The following is a 21,157-nucleotide window of genomic DNA, read 5'->3' as shown; positions in this document are numbered from 1 at the left end:
AAAATATCAAGGGCCAAGTTTTGTGTGCTCAATTTAATGCAAAAATATTCAGGAAGAAATGACCAGTGCGTTTTTCAGGAAGTAATTATGGCAAGAAAAAGCCTCAACAATCTAAATATTTCTGGAGAGAAAATGGAGTTTTATCAGCTTGTTTAGGAATCATGAGCAGGAAAGCCTGATGGGGGAAATAATATAGGACTCTGTAACTAATATACGGAAACAACTGGAAAAATCAGCTTAAGGGAAAAATTATTTGTGAAGCACTGTGTCCAGGACTGTTTTGGTAGCATTCAGCCATGAAACAAAGGGTGTACCTGCGGGGATTCCCCCATCCCTGCAAGGAATACACAGCTGTTCAGATTGTAGATAGCCAAAGTTTAAGATTTAAAATCTATGCTGTATCAAGGAAAATAAAGTAATGAAAAAAACAAATCATTCTGTCCTAATAAGGCAGGAGTGGTCTGACTGTTCTTTGTCATGGGTGGAATAATCCTTATGTGGGCAGCCTGCAATGTCACGTGCTCCAAGAGAAACGGGTGACGAAAAATGGTGAGAGAGAGTGGCTGGGGTTCTAACGTGTAAATTTAAGTCCTTCACTTGAAGCATCAGCATCTTGTTCCTTTTGCTGATGAAACGGTTTCTCTGGGTGAATTTCACGTAGGAGCACTTTAAAACACATTTTTACGATCCTCTCCAAGTTATTCCTGGTAATTGAAACAGGGAAAAATATATCAGCTGAAATTCAGAGAGAGCCTCCCACCCTTTTTTAGCCAAGAGTTCCCATCGTGTCTTCTTCCAACCCTATTCACCAGAACTGCTAAGAAGTAGTAAAAGAAAGGCCTTTCCAGTATTTAAATATTAAACTAAGAACCACCGGCACGGGCTTTGTGACAGAGGTTTTTGATATGTACTAGTGTTGAACTGCTTGGTTTTAAAATCCTAACTCCATTACTTTAGCATATTGCCATTTTGGAACCTTGTACAACTAACTTAACCTCTAAAAACTTCAATTTCACCATCTGAAAGAGTGATGATCATAGTATTTACCCCATAGCATTGTTAAATGAGATATTGCAATAAATTGCTTATCCCAAAGTTGGCACAATGTAAGCACTCAGTAAATGAAATGTTAGCTGCTGTCATCATCATCATCATTATTTACTGATGAACACATACCTGCTCTGCCCCAGCAGGTTCACAATATTCTAGCCATGAATACAAGCTCACCTGCTAAGATCTTAAAAAGAAGAAAAACTAGCTTCCTAAGAATCAAACAGCAATTCTAAAAAAGAATAGAATCTACTTTTTTAATGGTTACTCATTACATTGCAGTCAAAAACTTATTGAGGAAGAAGAAATCTTAAAGATCTCAGATCTTAGGCCTTCCTTTTGAACAGACAGTGGTTACTTGCCAAGTCAAACAGTCTGTCATTGTCCAAGCTGGCTCTTGTTTGGTTTGTCTCTTCAGGAAAATCGACATCTGTGTAGAACCTTTTAAGAGAAAGTACTACAAGTAGCTGCTTATGGTTTGCTCTCTTCTATTAAGGGATTTATGCATAGTGAAACTGTTTTCTTTTTAAATAAAATAAAAGGAAGGAGAGGTCCTACCGTTCCCCCAAATGCTGTAGGGTGAATAGAGTGGTATGTTGGAGTTTACCTGAAGGCACCCTGGAGTTTCATTGCTTTGCAGTAAATTATCTCCTTGGAGCTTTAATTGGGCTTAAGTAATTATACAAAAGAATTAGGTTGTAGGGATCATATTATTTTTCTAATTTTGAAATAGAAATGGTAACAGCAATTCCTGAATGGAGCTCATATTAAATCCCAGGACTCCTAAATCCCGGACTTCACAAATAGAAACAAAGATGGCCCGCAGTGTCCCAGCAGAGTGACAGACTCCTGCGTGTCGGGATGGAAACAGCTCAGCCTGCATGGAGGGCCTTGGACGTTGAGCAGCAGTACTCAGGTCCTGCCATGCTGTGCCTAGCGAAAATGTTGTTCCTGTTTAGCAAGTAGTTTTTCACAAAAACCCAACCCTCCCACCTTCCCCAAGTTTTTCTATATATTCAAGAAATATTTTCTAGCTGGCTTACTATGTTCTAGTCACTGTAAGGAGTGATGGTTCAAAAAAAAGAGTGAGCAAGACATAGTTCCTACCCTTATGGAGTCAGCAGCCTCCTAGGGGAGATCAACAAGCAAATGGGCAATTGCAAATTGTAAGACTGCAAATTAATTTTTAGAAAATGGCATTGAGAATTATGTTTCTTCTCAACAAGAAGATTGCTTGATCCCACATCAGCCTTCAGCTGTGGTCCAATTTTTTTCCTACCACTCTACTATTCAATTTCTGAAAAGGATTGTCTGTGCACATTTGTCCTTATTTCTTTCTCTTCCGTCCATTAAGTTCTGTTTCCATCCTCGCTGTGCCACTGATTCTGCTCTTTTCAAGGTCGTCAGTGGCTTTCCTGTTACCAAATCCACTGGCCATGTCTCTTTCCACAGTTTGCCCCATCTCTTGGCAGCCACATTCCACAGCTCTCTCCTTCCCTCCTCCATGACAATGCTTCGCTTTTGTCTTCTGTCACCACGCCCCTGGCTTTTCTACTACCTCTTTCTCCTTTCCAGCCTCTCTGTGCCTCTGTTCCCTTTTCTGTGATATGGATATAATAGTACCATCTATCTCATAGATTATTGAAGGGCTTAAGTGAGTTAATATATGGAAAGTTCCTCACATGAAGTAATAAATGTTAGCTCTTATTTGTTGTTATGGTTGATTCTCATGTACCTCATTCCCATCCCACCCCTTTTCCTCATTAGAAAGTCAGATCTATGGGTTTCTTCTCTATTATATTGCCAGTGCCTAGCATGGTGGCTGGTACATAATAGTCGCTAAATAAAAGTATATTGGATGTTGATTGGCTGGATGGAGTAGACTGCATTGGACTGTATATCAAGCCTGTAGTTTCTCTTCTACAGTCTGTGTATCTCTAAGGCCACAGAGCTCTGGGGATGATGGAGTGGCCAAGAGGGGGTGCCTGGATCTTTGCACCTAACTTCAACTAGAGCGACCCCATTTTCATTGCTTTATTTTTTTGAATTCTACATAGTTTGGGTTTGAAAAAGTGCTGTACAGCTAAAAGCAAGTTTGAAAAACTTTAGATCCTGAAGCCACTTAATAACTTGATAGATTGTAAAAGATATCTAGACAGAGGTAAATAAGTAAATAAGTAACAGAATAATAATGATACCACCTTGGATTTAATCCAGAGTGTCCCAGGGCTGGGAAATTCTGAGAAAAGCCACAAGCCTCTGACATTCAGGACCGGCACAAACAGAAGTCAGGCATCTGATGTGGGTTGGACTCAGAGCCTTCAAAGCCCAACCCTGAAATGCTCTGATTTATGTAGAGTCTCTCTTCTGGAAACCAAAAATATCATCTATTTCAGGTTTTTTTAATCCACAGATTTATAGATCACTTTTATGCAGAATAAATTGTTGCTGCCAATAAATTTGTTTCAGAAAACAGATCAAATCCATAAATTCTACCTGATGGAAATTGCAATTTTAGAAAGATATTTCTTCATCAGGTACCCACTTGGTGATTGCCACCGCCCTACACTTTCTTTATGTAAGAAAATAAAACTGAAATCAAGGAAGTCATTAAGCACAAAAGAAAACACATTTTTTTATTTAGTTCAGAGAGTTTTCCCCCTCGATTATGTTTTTCAGCTTAACTTTGTGAGTTTAATTTAGAAACACCCAGATGTGTTCCATAAATACATTGCACTTACTGCTCACTTAGTGACTACGTTAATTATCTTACTAGTGCCCACTTTTTTTTCAAATAGTAGATCCTTTGCTGAGCCGTTTAGAGAATCGCACATGACTCCTGAAGTGGCTGTCTCTGTCCTGGCGTCCCACATTCTTCTGTTTTGGTCTCCATCTGCACCACACCTGCACATGTGTGGATTTGAGCAGTGGGTCTATTCCATGGCCAGCAGTTTGTGGCCTCAGTATGGCCTACTCCCAGCTGTGTACCTTGCTCTCACACTTGGCTTGAAACAACCTTATCGGTGGAGGGCTGCTTGGTGAAACCAGGAATGAAAATGTCACTAATTTTTCTCTCTGACAGTCTGGTTGTTGGACTTCCTGTCACGCTAATCTCTAATTAGAGGCTGCAGGTTGGCGGGCCCTGATTCTCACTTAACACTGCAGGCGTTTCTGTGCTCCCCATCCTCCCGGGCTCTTTGCCGCTTTCTCACTGTGCTAATTCAAATGAATAGAAGCAATGCGAGTGTTAACAGGCAACCCACATTTCATGAAAAAGAGACAGCATGAAGCCAGGCCTGTTGTGAAATTGACAGAGCATAGCACTTCCAATCATTGCAGATTCTGAAATGGAATGACTGCATTTGACAAAGTTGACTGAATTTATGAGACTGCCTCTGTCAGGTTCATTGCATTCTCAGTATCTGTCTCTTTCTATGCTTTGGGATTTTTAGATGAGTATTTTTGCCACCCAACAGTAATATTTCTTACCTCTTATATAAAAAGTACTTCTTTATAAGGCCTCAAGATATTAACATGAGGTTCATGTATGAAGCATAATGCATTGTGGGTCTTCTGTAATCAGCTGACTCCTATATTTGGTAGGTGGCTTTTAAGCTCCGATGAGATGTACAGTTTTTCTTTTTAAAATTATATTAAATGCCTAATCACATTTGTCCTCTGTTCCCACATTACGGATAGTCCCTTGAGGAAGTAAGCATTTGGTCCATGTAAGAACTCGGTGTAGGTGGATCTTTCCTTCCCTTTAGCTTTTGAGAAGGTCAGGGAGTGGCCTCTTTTGGATATGACCAACTAGAGATCTGAGACCTGAGGGTGAAGGAAAGGAAATAAATCTCTTTACCACATTCAAGGAGCATATCTTTTATTTCCATCAGTGATAAATATTTAAGAAAAGATGGGCTAATAAGCTGTAGAAGCATCAGTTTTTTTTCTCCAGGATTCCTGACTCAGAGTTTAATGTGGTGGGCAGCATAGCAAGTGGGTAGGTGCTTGTTACCTTTAAGTAACAATTCTTGCTTTCAGATTCCCAAGTGCAGAAATCACCTATGTCCTCTAGAGGCTCCTCAATAGGAGGCTTTAGACCAGTAGGACTCAAACTGGGCTATGCATTAGAATCTGTTGGGGACCTTTAATAAATGCTAATGCCTGGGTCTCAGCCCACCAAGATACTGACATAATTGGTTGGGGGTGTAGCCTGGACACCAGGAGTTTTAAAAAAAATCCCCAGGTAATTCTAATGAGCAATTGGGTTGAGAACCACTGTTCTAGTTGAGTTGAGGTAATTCTAATGAGTTGAGGTAATTCTAATGAGCAGTTGGGTTGAGAACCACTGTTTCTAAATGTGTTATTGGTTGCAAATGCAGTTTTAATCTGCCCCACATCAATAAGCATGTATCAAGCATTCACTATATGTGAGTCAACGTGTTGGGCATGAGAAGATCTTGAACTGACGGAGATGGAAGGAGAGAAGGCAGGGGATTTGTAGTTGCCTGTAGAAAAGAGGAAAGGAACAATGCTCTAGCTCACACCTGGAATTATTTTCACAGTCCTCACCAGTCCTCACTTGCCTGTTTATGCCTACAGAGCAACTGCTTTGCCCTGCTCTGGACTGCTGGGGAGCTTAGCTTTGCTGCTGAAGGAAGAGAGGTGAGGGATCATAAGAGTGGTACCTAATGCCTTGTGTCCTGGACCTTCCTGCTCTACCCATCAGCTGAATGTGGCATGTCACCCAAACAGGGAGAGTGAGAAGTCCCACTGCAAAGGGAGGGAGATAGAATCATAAAAACCTACGCAAGGCATGCAGAGAGCCGGTGCATGCTGGCGGCTGTGCAGAGTCCTTTAAAATCAGTGTATAGTCTGCTCTTTTATTCTTTTCTTAGTGTCCTATTTAAAATATTTAAAACTGCACTTAGATTACTCATCTCATTTGCATGCAAATTTGGGGTGTTACTAAAATTCATATTACCCTTATTTTATCCTTTCTAATATGTGCCCATCTCGGAGCCTGTGGGCACTTGCTGAAAGAGCAATTAGGTCTCATTTGAATATGCATTGTCCAAGATGACTTTTGCCAGCACCTGGTGAGTGCAGGTTCCAGGGATATCCAGTACGGTTTCCCAGAGAGCCAAGAAAACTCAGAGAGAAGCAGATTCCAGAGGCATATTGCCTGAGAGACAACACTCTACCTCTGGGCTGCCAGGAGTCAGCCCCTGGGGCTGTTAGCAGTGAGTGACATTGCCCAGGGAATCTGTGAAGAATGACATACCAGCAAGGGAGCGAGAGCCCTGAATTAGGAGGCAGGAGCTGAGTGTGCTATTTGCGATGCCTTCCCGGACATACTGTGGACACCTTACTTTTCCCACCTGCAGTTAGGAGCATCCATTTCCTTCACCCTCCCTGCTTCCTAAGAGCAGCGCTATTTGAAAACATGAACTTACTTCAAGTAGACTCTTAAGTTTGTTGGATGGAGCAGGAGAAGCATTGCATAGCCACAAAGAAAAGGGTTGTTTAGTTGTTTTATTCTCGCTCATGAGTTGGTTTCCTCTCTTTCCTGAATGATATGTGTATGCCTTGTGCATGTGGCACACAGGCTGATGCCTCCCATCCTGCAGAAGTCCACTTAAATGTCACTTCTTTGGGGAAGTCCTTTCCAGTCCTCCTGGAAAAGGTCAGGTATCTACTCCCTGCTTCCTTACACCACAACCTGCGCTTCCCCCAGAAAGCACTTACCAGGCTTTGGCGTTTCTGATATAATTGTCGGTCTTCTGGCAGGTTATAAATTCGAAGAATATAGAGACCGTATCTGTCTTGCTCACCATTCTACCTCTGGGACATGGAAAGCACTTTGATGGTGATAAAGAGGAGAGAAAGCCATGCCAATTTCTGGCCCAGTAGCAGCAGGCTCTGCCAAAGGATCCCTTTTTAGTCCTGCAATTTCATCATGTTTTCATCCTGCTCCTAAAGTCTCACACAACCACAGCTTTGCAAAAGAATATTCATTTACAGTTGACATTCCTAAGGAGCGGTCATTTTGAAGAGATTGTAAAGGAATTTGAAATGTATTTATATGCAAACTGCAATAATTTTCTTAAAATGTTAGATGGAAAATGAGTGTCAGTAAACATTTTACTGGGTGGATGATCAGCTGGGCCCCAGTCTAGCAATTTCTGCACACATGTTAGCTGTGTGCCAGGGCAGAGAGCACTAGCTTTGGGTCCTGGATTCAAATCCTGGCTGCCATTTACTAGCTGCATGACTCTCTTTGAAATACTAATTATGTCTGAGCCACAGTTCATTGTCATTCTTTATGTTTAGATGACTGGAAAATATAGATGCTCACTAAATATTATTCCCTCCCTCTTCTCCCCCATCCTTACTAGAATGGGGACATACTTTTATTTTGCCTTTCAGTTTGATTGTCTCATATCACATGAAAGCCTAATACTGATAAGTACAGTGTTTCTTAATGAGGATGGGGGACAATTTTGATTGGAGATTTTTTCCTCATCTGGAACTGTACCATCCATTGCAGTATTATCCACATGCTTCCTGGAGCAATAAATTCCAAAAACCATTGCAACAACAAAAATCACCCAAGGAAGAAAGCCCATTAGACTTCAAATTGCCCCCAGGTAGGAGAGAAGGCACGACGACTCCTGAAGCCCTGAACTTAGAGGGTAGTAGAAGCCTTACTTTGAGCAAGGAGGCCTGTACTCAGCTCCCTCTGTGCCACCCACCAAAAAACTGTAGCTCCATCCTGAACTGATTTGGCCTCCTGTGCAAAACTATTGGAAACATCAGGGAAAGTGTATCTGGAAAGAGTCAACAGGAGATACAGATGGAAAGGATAGTAGCACAAAGGCTTACCTTGAGAATGAACTTCAAAGGATTAATGGAGTTTGGGTCTGCAATACATGCCAAGACTTAGGAGATTGCTACCACTGTAGCTAGAAGACCCTGGGAACAAGGTGAGCTGAGCTTCACGATATCTGATGTGGTATTCTTAGGTACTTTTTCAGTTATTCAATGCATATTCATTGAACAACTACTGTATTAATTATTCAACAAATATTTATTGCGTACTATTATGTACTAGACATGTTCTAGGTGCTAGGAGTTTCACAGTGAACAAAAACAACAAAAACTCCTGTCTCATGGAGCTTATCATTCTAATGGGGGAAGAATATGCCAGACAGTGTGTATAGGACTGGGAACAAAGACATGACTAAAATACTAAAACAATGTCAAGGAATTATAGTGTTGGAATAATGTGATACATTTTATCAGTATATTAAATAGCATTAACTTTTCATAGGAAAACTTTTTCCATTTAAAAAAAAGAAGTGATTTTAAGTGATATATATATATATATATATATATATATATATATATGTATACATATATTTTTAAGTGTAATTTTAGTGTGCTCAGTGTCTTCATTTCCCAGGCTGCTAAGATTAATACCACACAGTGGGTAGTCTTGGCAACAGGAATTTATTCGCTTGTGGTTTCAGAGGCTAGAGGGCTTGCCTCCTCCAACCGTCCTCAGGTTCTTTGGCTTTTCCATCACATGGCAATGGCCTCTCCCTCTTCTTCCAGTTTCTGTTGATTTCTAGCTTCTTGCTCTTCCCCATAGATTTTTTCTATAAAGCCTCCATTAATAGGATTAAGTCCCACCTTGATTCAGTTGGCCATGCCTTAACTGAAAATAACATCGTCAAAAGTCCTATTTACAGTGAGTTCACACCCACAGAAATAAAAATTAAGAACATGTCCTCCTGCCCCCTCTGGGGTACATAATTCAACCCACTGTACTCGGTACCACATCTTTCCCACCCAACAAGACACATGCCTTACTTTATAACATGAGTCCAAGAGGGACTACGAATCACTTAATGTAAATGGTTCATTAGCAAATTTTATCAGAAATTATATTTTCTGCACCCTAGGTATCACTAGAAAGATGGCTGAGGCCTAGGCTTACACTGAATTCTGGAACTTCTTGGGAAAAGTATTGAATAAGGAGGTGAAGAAACAATGTGCTTTTCTAGATAAATTGATGAAACTGAATCTCTGAAACTCTGAAAGTCCTCTCCTCACTATTCAGAAGTAGTGTCAGCAATATAGTGAAACTATGGTGTGATTTACCTTAATTAACATAGCAATTTGCCTCACGTTTTCAAAAAGTGCTAATAGATGTTAACTCAAAATAGATTAAAACTCCAGACAAATTGCTACTACCTTAAAAAGAGTTATAATAATTTTGAAAATGTAGATCATGCAGTCTTTGGAGAGAACTATAAAATCCAGTCTTTCTTATATATTTCTCAAAAACCCTGTGGTACATGCTTTTTTTCCCCCTTTAATCTCAGTAATTTCTTCAGATGACACCGCTGCATATTTCTTTAGGAAGATACACTGCGTTTTTTCAAATCTCATGTGTAATATAGGAGTTGCCATTGATAGTTTTCAGTGAGAGGAAAAGAAATTGAATACAAAAAACAGGAATCATGGGGAATTTTTTTTTAAAAACTTCATCTTTATGTTCCCTTTTTATGTTACATACATTTTATGAGTTGGAACAGAGAATGGTTCTTTTCATTGTAGCAAGTGGAGTTGTGCATGGCAAAATGTCTGCAGAAATGTGTACGTAGGCATAACGATTTAAAATGATTTGGACTCTCCTGGTGTCTTGCACTTAACTCCTTCTCTAAGGCACCAGAGCATTTATGGAATCTAAACAAAGAGGTGAGCATACTTTGTACTTTTGTGGGGTAAATGAACAGAATTTTAGTATAAAATTTGTTATACTTTATCACCGGGAGGCATTATAAGTAAAAATTATAACCTTCCTCGGTGTAAGCCCTTGTATTTCCTCTGAATAACTTCTACCCAACAAAGCCCTAAAATGAAATATTTGCATTTCCTCCACTGTTTTGTTTTCTAGAATTTGCAGACCACAGTTAGCAAAAAGATTGCTTAGACAACACATTATATCCACATGAGAACTAGTGGTGCCATTTTCATACAGCTACACAAAGCCAAATTATTGCCTATTCTTATCTATAACCTAGAAAAGCCAGAGAACTAACACCCCATCGTTTAGATTCTCAACTACAGGTGTACCTTACTTTAGGTAACAGATATTGGTAAATAGAATTTTGGTAAATCAGAAGACACAAAATATATCATGGAAGCTGGAAAAATAAATTAACCCTACCATGAAAGTCTTTACTAAAGTGAAATAATATCTCCTACTTTATATATCTCATAAATCCATATCCTCATGTATCAAGTTTGCTTAAGGTGAATTGTATATCTCTTCCTGGAAAACAGTTATCACATAAAGAGATCTTCTATTTTAAAATATTAGCCCCCCAAAACAAATTCCCTTTCAACCCACCAGGGACAAAACTGTGTAGCTTGAAAGATGTGCTGCAGGAGACAGTTCCAATCTTTTCTCTTATCCTTTCTTTTCTCTTCTATTTTCAGTTAGTTATTTCCTGACTGCTAAGTGGCTTGGACTGTATTACTTCCTTTGCAAAGCAATGCTGATTTTCTGAGGGTCTTCTTTACCAAATGACTCCTCTTATTTATAGCAGAAGGGAGAAAGGTTACCTGACTGCAGTGTGGTATGGGGTGGGGACATGGAGGACCGACCTCACAGAGTGCCCACCGTGGGCGCCCACAGAGAAGGAGATGCTTAGGGAAAGTGTAGCTGAAGGAGGGCATTCTTGATCTGAAAATTAAAGGTAGGTAAATGGAGTTATAATGGAGAAAATGGATTAAAAAGTATCCCAGTCCAAGAGAACAGCATGTACAAAGGCCAAGCAAAACTTGAACAGCTTGATAAACTGAAATTAGGCCAGGTGGCTGGATATTATCAAAAATATGCTAGAAAGACAGGCAGGGCTAGATCATGCATGACCTTCTAAGTGTATTGATATAAGCAGCCTCAACTCAAACATGACTTAGAGCATAAATTTAAATGTAAAAATTGAAAAAAATATATTGCTTCATAATAATCTTAAAACTGCTAATTCTTATTCTCAACTCTAATTTGTAAACTGGCTCTTCTTTTTATTCAAAATCATTTTCTTCTTGCTTTTAAAGACAAAATTTTATACATCACACCTGCAGCCCAAAAACAATCAACTGCATGGCCTGGTTAAATTTGGAATAAAAGTTGATTTAAACACAAGTCAGTACTGAATAGAGAAATGTTTTGACAAAGATTAAGTATCATCAATGCAATGCTGAAATATCAACTCTCAATAATAATAAAAAAGCATAATATATAATGTAGTTTTCCACATAACCCAAAAGACCCCATGTTATTTCAGAAAAGTGCAGATGACTGAAGTTTGTGGTCATCATATGTCCAAGCAGGCCTTCAAGGAAAACAACAAGTGTTTGATGTTGACTTAAGTTTTTCCTGGTGGTCCTGATCTTTTTCAATGATAGACACCGAGAGACAGCACAAAAGTGGGCATCCCAAGTCCCTTCTTTCAGACTAGCTTACTCAGTACAAATGAAATATTGATGTATTTGAGAATGCCCAAGTGTTCAATAAAGATTTTAAATAAAGCTACCTAAAAGTTGTGGTTCTTAGGTTAATCATTTATTTATCTAAAGGATGAAGGAAGCTGTCTACTTCTGTGATATGAACTGCAATCAGCTTAAAAATAATTGACAAATTAATCCCTTCACAGCACAGCAATTGTAAAGGTGTTAGTTTTAATTAGGCCTGTCTGATTGCCTTGTCTAATCAGGAATCAAGGTGGTATCTTTGATGGTTAAGGTCTACTGGGGCCATCCCTGACCTGCCAGCCATGTATGTTTTAATTATTGATTCCCCACATTTCAGCCCTTTTCACAAAGAGACTTAAAGTTTGTGATATCTTAGCACGTAAAGGGAACAAAAATAAATATTTCCCTCCACATTTCTCTCTAGAATCCTGTGTATCCTTTCTACTATTCTTGTGTTTGTCCTAAAAAGGCAAATGCACATTAGAATGCTATCTTACTGCTTCCTTACCTCCTAAGAACTAGATTTTCAGTGCACACGGTGAAGATCTTGAGAGGCCACAATCATTTTTGCCTTTAGAAAACACATTTGATTTCTTGATATTGTCTGTCCTTAAAAGAAATCCCTGACGATGAATAGAGTACTTGGAAGTCAGGAGGGCAGACAAAAAGGGACACATCTTCTCCCTAAACACTTCCTCACACTCCTGAGAAGTAGTGTGTCAATGGAAGCAGTCCGCAGCCTGCCAGGGAGCTGAGCAGATGAGCAGTCTCGGTGTTCCCTGTGCTTGACAGCGGATCTTCTTTGGTTACAGGTCAACGAAGTGACGGTGGAACAGCTGGTGCAGCAGTACCCCCACATCACCTTCAGCACCGTCCTGCAGGACTGCAAGAGGACCTTGGAGAGGGCCTATCAGATGGGCTGGACCCCCAACATGTCTGCTGCCTCCTCCTAACGCTCCTGCTCATGCTTAGGTCAACTGATCGTTCAGCAAGCAGAGAGAATTGTAGGTTTGGGGTGGGTGGTCTCTTGGAAAGGTTTTAACTGTCACCTGTTTGTGTGTATACCCGAATGTATATATATGTGTATATATATGTCTCATTTGCATACTGCATAGCGTAAGCTCAATTGCCGTTTGTTCCCAGGTGAGCTGGGTTTTTTCTTAAAAATTAAAGATTTTGAAAACCACAAACCTTTCAGTTTTAAGTTTGAGGGCTTATTTCTCTTTAAAAAAATAAGGTAGAGTTAAATAATTTGGATGAATTGTCTTGAGCTTCTAATTACTGCCACTTGGAGATACCCAAAAAAGAAAGCAACCACATTCTTTTTTTTGATGGGATAGAATTAGGCACTTTTGCTGGTTACAGCCAGAACAGAATGGAATCCAGTACTTTTAGAAAGCACGCACACACACACACACACACACACACACACACACACACACACACACATCAGCCTCTCACATCCTCTCGTATGCAAGTGTGCTTACGTGTGCCTACACATACACACCAGGGCAGTTTCTTTCTAGATCATTTCATGACAGAAGGACCCTCCACCAGGCCATTGAGGGAGCATTTTTTCCTCTGGGGCTGTGTCTAACTCGGGGTATCTACAGGTGACCAGCTTTCTATCTGATGGGCAACTTGGAGACTAGAGAGAATAAAGCCTTTTGTAAATGTTTGATATGGAGACAACAATCTGAACTCCCCTGGCCAGCTCACAAGAGTTCATTATTCATTGTTCTACAAATGCATTCTGGAGTATGAAACATTTTAGTTGGGTTTTACATTAAAATTGGGTTAGCTTTTATTTCATGGGTAATAACTGGTCAGGATGTGTTTTAGTATTTGGAGATAATCGTAGCATTATCCACATTGAAGCCACCAGTCCAATTGATGGTATCAGTCATTTTTTAAAATCTACAGATCATCTAATTATTTTGTTAATTTTGGTAATTTTGAAAATATTTTTCTGAGATTTGAGAGTAGGCACATTAATAGAAGATTAATGAGAGATATAAGTAGACAATGTTTCTAATGTTTGTTTTTTTTTTTTGCTTTGCTTTGGAATTTAGAACAGGTTACTTGGATATATGCATGTTATCATTATTTGAATAGTTCTTATGCTACTGCAGAGGATCTATTGCTGGCCAATGTTGGCCAATGTGTGAGTGAAGAAGGAAAATTATAAAACCTGTCCATTAAAATTCTGTTTATACATGTCAGAAATAAGCATTTCTTTGTGTAATTAAAGATTGCCAGCTTTTGGTTAAGCCAATACCTATCAGTAAGTGAACATATGTTGATTTCACACATCTTTACAATTAATTCATAGTAGGGACTCCAGCTCAAATAACCTTTCCTGTGTCTATATTTATAATAAAGACAGCAGGGAGCCTTTTTATGCTAAAGAATAATTATCTTTCACAGTAGAGCTAGAAACAAAACCCTGACTTGTAAATTTGCTATTTATTCTTTCCTGATGTGGACATAACTCTTATTGGATCTTTAACAGATGTACTGAGTTTTGAGTTTCATTTTCCGTTAAGTCCGAATATTGATAAAATGATATTAGATGTGAGAAACAAAAGATAGCTTTACATTTGAATTCCATTCACTTATTTATAATGACTTCTTTTTTGTAAACAGCTGTTTCCTTTGATTATGTCAACATGTTTCTGATGTAGCAGTTTTTGTTTTTAATCCAAATCAGTTAGGAAAAGCTAGTTAGTCAAGTACCAAGGGTACTTTTTCCATAACTATAAATGGGTTACTAATTTAATTTGAAGGGATAAAATTAGTGTAAGAAAAAATTAATTTACCATTGATAAACTGTATTTCTTCTTAGCCATTAAACTAAGACATTGAACTGTATCATTTTCATATTCATTTCCCCACCAATGAAACATATCTTATTTCACAATATTTTAGCTGGTTTTTAATCCAAAACTAATTTATAAGATAGTATGTATAGTAATAGTAGCTTGAATGAATAAGCAAAAGTTTAATTTTTATATATGTCACACTATATATTTTAAATAGTTAAAAAAAGAAAGACAAAAGAAGGGATAGCCATCTATGATCCAGGTGGTGCCATTTCAATTCAAAGTTGTAATAATCTTTGGAGTGTTACAGTTTGGTTGTCAAATGGTTTCAGAAGTGTATAATTGATTTTTTTTAAATGTTGTGTTGTTTGAATCTAAAGTACAGCACTATAACATGCTTTAGCTTTGGGGCGTGGGTGGACTTATTCTTTAAGATGTTGACTAATCCAGAAAGCCTGATGCAGCATAACCTGGAAAACTGCTTTGGTACATTTGTAGAAATCAGTGGAACTATCATACCTGGCCTCAAAACATTAATCTCAAAAAACAACCAGAAAAGACATCACCTTCTGTCATCCAGTGATGGTTGTTGTATGTGTTCTCATTAGATGCTTTGAAATGAAGCTTAAAAATATTTTTTCTGGGCAATATAGAGTTTCCTTTTTTGCTTAGGATGTCATAAATACATGTGAGCACATTTAATGCAGGGCTTTTTATCCTCTCCAAAATGTCAACAGTATTTTCAGAATAAAGACTATGAAATATATTGCTGTAGTGGAAAATTCTGGTCCTTTGTCTTTAATGTCTTTTTGAGTGGATAAAGAAAATTCACCCAGTTTGTAGTTTCTATATTTCTGTGAATCTTTTGACCTTGCAGTGGGTTGCAATAAAAGAGAAACAAAACTCTGTGTCTTTCGTTTTATTTTAGAGACAATAAATGGCCTCCTTGATGATGGTTGGGGGTGATGCATGCAGCGGCCTGTGTCCTTGTGTGTTTCACTAGAGAGTTTATGTAGGTTGACTAACCCAGAATAATAAACAAGAATAGGTTTAGGAGGTTGTAATTTAGCCAGTGATTATCGAGATAAAATTAAAACCTCTAGGGTCTTTGTAGCAAGTATGTGGGCAGGGGTGGGGTGGACTAGGGTAGGGTATGGTTTAAAGCATATTGTTTAAAATTCCATTCCATAAAATCACTAATTCACTTAGCCATTTATTTAATTATTCAAAAATAAATAAGTAAAACATTTCTCCAGTAACAAATATGTGTCAGGCACTGGAGATTTAAAGATAAATGAAATTCATTCCCGCCTTCAAGTTGCTTATAACCCAGCAAGGAGATACTCTTGAAAACAAGCACTGGCAAGGAAATGCAATAAGTGTAATTAATAGTGGACATGACTTTAATTATAGGGAGTACATGCAGGATGGAGTAGCAGCTTCAGAAAGGAAAGCTCAACAGAGGAAAAGCCTTTAACTGGGGCTAAAGGAATAGCAGGAATTCACCAAACTGATTGCAGGAAAGGAAGGGAGGGGGACCTGGAAAATGAAAAAAATACATGCAAATGCCTGAGGGAATGAGATCGCCTAGCAAGTTCAGGATCCTTGATGTAACTGAGTAAAATAGGATAGTATGTTTTATAGGGTCAGGGGGGTGAAAAAAGCTCTAGGAAAAAACAAAGGCTAATCACAGAGAACTTTTCATTCTCTACTTAAAAGACTGGGATTGTAGGAAAGATTAAGTTCTGCTAATCTTGGTTAATATTCGGCAAAATATTGTCTTAAAAATGTTTTAACAAATAGAAAGGAAATGTATAAATGTAGTACTTCCATTTCTGGCAATATGGTGGAATGGAATCCTGAAAGGTTTTCTATTATGTAACATCTAAACATGGGCATTAATTTAAAAAAAAAAAAAAAAAAAAAAAAAAACGACTTTTAAATGACTAGATATGTCTGCAGGAAAGCAAAGAAAATCAGTTGTAGCCAGGCACATGGTGGCAACATCAGTCTAGAGCAGGCATCAGCAAATTGTGGCCCCCCCAGCCAAATTCTACCAGCCATAGATTTTTTTAAGTGAAGTTTTATTGGACCACACCATACTCATTTCTTTTTGTTATGCCTATAACTTTTTTTGGGCTATAGCAGCAGAGCTGAGTAATTGTGACAAAGTTTGCATGGCCCACAAAGCCAAAAGTATTTACTATCTGGCCCTTTAGAAAAAAAGTTTGCCAACCCCTGGGCGGAAGACTGCTTCTCAAAATGTGGTCCCCAGAGCAGCGGCATCAGCATTATTTGAGAACTTGTTAGAAATACAAATTCTTGGACCCAGACCCACAGAATTAAAAATTCAGTTTGTAAAGCCCAGCAATCTGTGTTTTAGCAAATACTCCATGTGATTCTGATGCATGCTAAACTTTTATCTCTAGAAAGATAAGCCTGGAAACTACCAGAATACGGGAAACTGTTGATCGCCATAGCCTAGAATTTCCATACTAAAGGGAGAATGTGTAGAAAACCTTGAGCCAATGAATAATGGGGAGGTGTATCAGGATCCTCTCATATAGAGCAGAGATCCCTAAAAGTCTACGTATACCCTTTTAAAAATGGTGAAAAAAAGAAAAAAAAAAAAAAAAAAACTAGAGTCAGCAAGGAAAATTACCTTTCTCAGCCTCAGCTATTCATGGAATTTTTTGGTAAAGCCCCCCCGAATTTTACTAGCCACTGGCTAATATTCACATAGATTTAGCACCTGAATCTACACTACTTGCATAGTTTATATTGCTGATAGTTGTATTTTTAAGAGGATTCATGTCCGTAGTGCTCAGTGCCTGACAGAAGCAAACAAAAATCATTCCTGGGTGAAAGGTGCCCATATGCAAGCCTGAAAAGTAACTTTGCAGATTGAGTGCCAGCAAATATGAACTCACAATCTAAAAATCACAGAGAACAAAAGGAAATAAGCCAGCACTAACATGAGTCAGCAGAAATGACAAACAGTAAACCCACAATTCAGCCTTCAAAAGTAAATTTTCAAATACATAATACAAATTAAAATTGCTTGACACATTTACAGATGTAAAAAAGTTAATAAAACTTTTTTTTTTAAAGCAACTACCAAAAATTGGCAGGTGCATTTAAAAAAGAACTAAATAGAATTTTTAGGATTGAAAAATGTAATAACTGATATTTTAAATGGAAAGATTGAGCAAAAGAGGGCACACTCAGCTAAAGGGAGAATCCATAAACTTAAAAGTAGATCTGTGAAAAGTAAGAAAAATTAAAAAAAAAAAAACATTATTTTCTTCTGTATGGATAATTTTCAAATGGAAGACTGAAAGGCTAAAATGCATGAGGCATAGTATAAGACTTTCCAACATAAATCTAATTAGTCTTGCAGAAGGAAAAATAGAATGGAGGAAAGGCAATGTTTAAAGAGAAAATGGAATTTCCGTTTGTTGGTGGAGAAGAATGCAATCAAGAGGTTTTGGGGGAAAATATCAGTGACTCAGTTTTGGATGAGTTAATTTAGAGATGCTGATTTGACATCCAAGTTAGATTTAGGAATTAAGTTCAAAGTAGAGGTATATACATAGCATATATATGGCATTTAAAACCATGAGTCTCGATGAGTTTATCAAAGGATTAGTTTGGAAAGAAAGAGAAGAGTTAGAAGGACTGTGCCTTTGGACACTCAAACATTTGGAAATCAGGGAGATGCAAAAAATTTATTAAAGGAAACAATGAATAACCTGAGAGATAGGAAAACCAGAAGTATGTGCTGTCCTACAATGAAGTGGAGAAAGTCAAGGAAGAGAGAGTGATCAAACATGTCAAGAGCTGCTGATAAGTCACATAATAAGATGAGGGCTAGAATTGGCCACTGGACTTAACAACATGGAGAGCATTAGCATCTTTGATAAAAGTAATTTTGATTGAGTGATGAAAGCAAAAGCCTTATTAGAGTGGGTCCAAATTCTATGAGGCAAGCATAACCTTGATATCAAAACCACACAATAAAAACATGAGAAATGAAATTTATAAGCCAATCTCACTCATGGGCATAATGCAAAAACCTTAAAATAGCCAGCAAAAGGACCCAGTTGGGTTTAACATATTATTAACAGATTAAAGCAAAAATTTTGTATGGCTTTCTCAATAGAGACAATAGAAACTTTCAAGAAAATTCAATATCCATTCATGATAGAGATGTTTACTAACTAAGAATAGAAAAGAAAATCTTTAACCCGATATGGGTATCCTTACCAAAAACCTGTAAGAAACATGTTGAAACATAAGAAACCTTCTCTCAAGACCCCAGATAAAAATGTTTACTATTACTACTACCCTTATTTAACATGATAATTGGAGAGCCAAGCCAGCATGGCAATATTTTTAAAAAAGAAAGAAAGAAAAAAAGAAAGACCAGAAAGGAAGAAACAAACTGAATATATAGAACTGACATCTGACAGGAATATTTACCCAAAAGAATCCACAGACAAATTAGAATTAATAAATTAAGAGAGTTTAGCAAAGTGACTGGTATAACATCAAAATACAATACTCAAATACTTTTCTATACACTAACCATAAGCAGAAAAATATAATTTTAAAAAATCATTTTACAAAAGTAAATACATAAAATAGCATGATTTCAATGGGAAAGAAATTCACTTTCATATTGAAATATATAAAATAGCAATTGTAGAGAGCCAGTATGTTCATGGATAGGAAGACTCAACATCCTAAAGCTGTTATGTTGGGTGACAATTCTTCATGAGTCTCTTGCATTTCTCTGCATCTTGTGAGCAGAGGCACTTACTGACTTTGCTCTGGATTATCTTTCCAAGGATGTTTGTATGACAAATAGTATTGGGAGATGGAGATAGTGTCTCCATCTGGAACAAAAGAAACCATACTCACTGTCCAGTATAAAATAGTCAGTTTTCCTAACCTCAGGGTTCCTTTCCTATGACACCATTCATTGCGGGTACAGGTGCCATCATGTTGTCCTGTGGGAACTGGGGTCTGGACAACAAGCATAAGAAAATGCTGATACTCTGGTGGCTGCCATTGCTGTGAGAAGTCATTTGTCTCAGACCCAGGACTCTTGTGTCTTCTGCCCACATCCATGAAACAGTGGTAGGCTAACTTATTAGCTTGCAAGTAGAGTAAAGTTTCAGATCATTCACAGCTCTTGACATGATAATTCTTCCCTAATTAAATTATTAATGCAGTGTGATTCCAAACAAATTCCTAGTAGGGTTTTTCATCAAACTTAACAAGCATATTATTAAATGTATATAGGGGAACAAAAGGCCAAGAATAGTCTTAGCATATTTAAAGAACAACAAGGTGATAAAACTTGCTCTACCAAATATCAAGATATTATAAATATAGTAATGTAAGTATATAAAACTAGTAATTAAGTCAAAAGTGATTAATGTCTTAGGGATAGATAAGTAAATGAATTGAGCAAAATAACCCCAAAATATACCTTAACAGTATATTACAGAGGTGGCATCATAGGTTAGGAGGAAAAGGATGGAATATGCCCCAAATGGGATTAATTTGGTTATCTCTATGGAAAAAAAGAATTGAACCTGGATCTTTACATTTCACCATACAGAAAAATTAACTACAGATGGACTAAAGACAAATGTAAAATGTAAAAATCTTAAGGTTCATGGAAGAAAACATAGGATAATATCTTTATGTCCTTGGGGTAGGAAAATATTTCTTAAATAAGATGTAAAAAGTGTTAGCCAGAGAAGCAAAAATTCATGTTTGCCTATAGTAAAACGAAGAACTTCTGTTTTTAAGCAGTCACGTTAAAGAGAACGAAAAGGCAAAACACAAACTAGAAGAAAATGTATGTAACACATAAAGCCAACAATGGATCAGTATCCAGAATGTATGAAGATCTTTGATGAATCAATTAAACAGTGACCTCTCCTTCAAAGAAAATCCAATAGAAAAATGGACAAAAGAAATGAAGACATTCACCAAAAGAGAAAACATGAATGACCAACAATCACATGAAAAACAACCAAACTCATTTGTATTCAGATAATGAATATAAAAACACAAAGTGGATTCCCAATAGGTTGGCAAAAAGTAAAAGTATGGCATTACTGAGTTTTGGGAAAGATGTAGAGCATCGAGAACACTTACACACTGCTGGCAGAAGTTGGAAATGAGTTTGGCATTATCTTATGAAGGTAAACAAGCACATACAGCAATTCCATTCACAGGTGTATGCCCCAGAGAGACTCTCACACCTGTGAACCAGGAGAGACATGTGCAAGAAGATACTAGCAACATTGTCCATAAAAACAAAAACAGAAAAAAAAAAATTGTGATATTTCACTCAATGAAAGAGTAGTAAAAATGAACAAACTGTGGCTGCCTATTTCAAGATGAATGAATATTAGAAACACTTGAATGAAAAAATGCAAGTCATAGAAGAAAGCACAAAGCTTTATAAAGTTCAAAAACAATCAAAATTAAACAATCTATTATTTGGGGACACAGATGTATTTAGAAAAAGAGAAAAAGGGAATGATTTCAAAATTTCAGAATGATGGTTCAGTAAGAGAGGGCAGGCAGTGGGCTAAGAGAGAACTTCAATGGGATCTGTAGGTTTTCGTTCATAACTAGGGGGAGGGCCTCAGCAGTATTTGTTTTATTTATATACCTTATCACTTATGTGTATGTAATACATTTTTTGTATCAAG

At 37.6% G+C, this 21,157-nt stretch overlaps 1 protein-coding gene across 1 annotated transcript in view; it reads left to right on the top strand.

Annotated features, from left to right (window-relative positions):
* Positions 1-15,323, top strand: part of FBXL17 (F-box and leucine rich repeat protein 17) — a 564,196-nt gene extending 548,873 nt beyond the window's left edge. Inside the window, exon 9 of the mRNA XM_037801526.1 lies at positions 12,411-15,323. Coding sequence (XP_037657454.1) covers positions 12,411-12,551 — 141 coding nt within the window. The 3' untranslated portion in view covers positions 12,552-15,323. The remainder of the gene's footprint in view (positions 1-12,410) is intronic.
* The last annotated feature ends 5,834 nt before the right edge of the window (positions 15,324-21,157 follow it).

Source organism: Choloepus didactylus, chromosome 13 (assembly GCF_015220235.1).
Source record: "Choloepus didactylus isolate mChoDid1 chromosome 13, mChoDid1.pri, whole genome shotgun sequence".
Lineage (NCBI taxonomy): Eukaryota > Metazoa > Chordata > Mammalia > Pilosa > Megalonychidae > Choloepus > Choloepus didactylus.
This window is presented reverse-complemented; position numbering and strand designations above follow the sequence as displayed.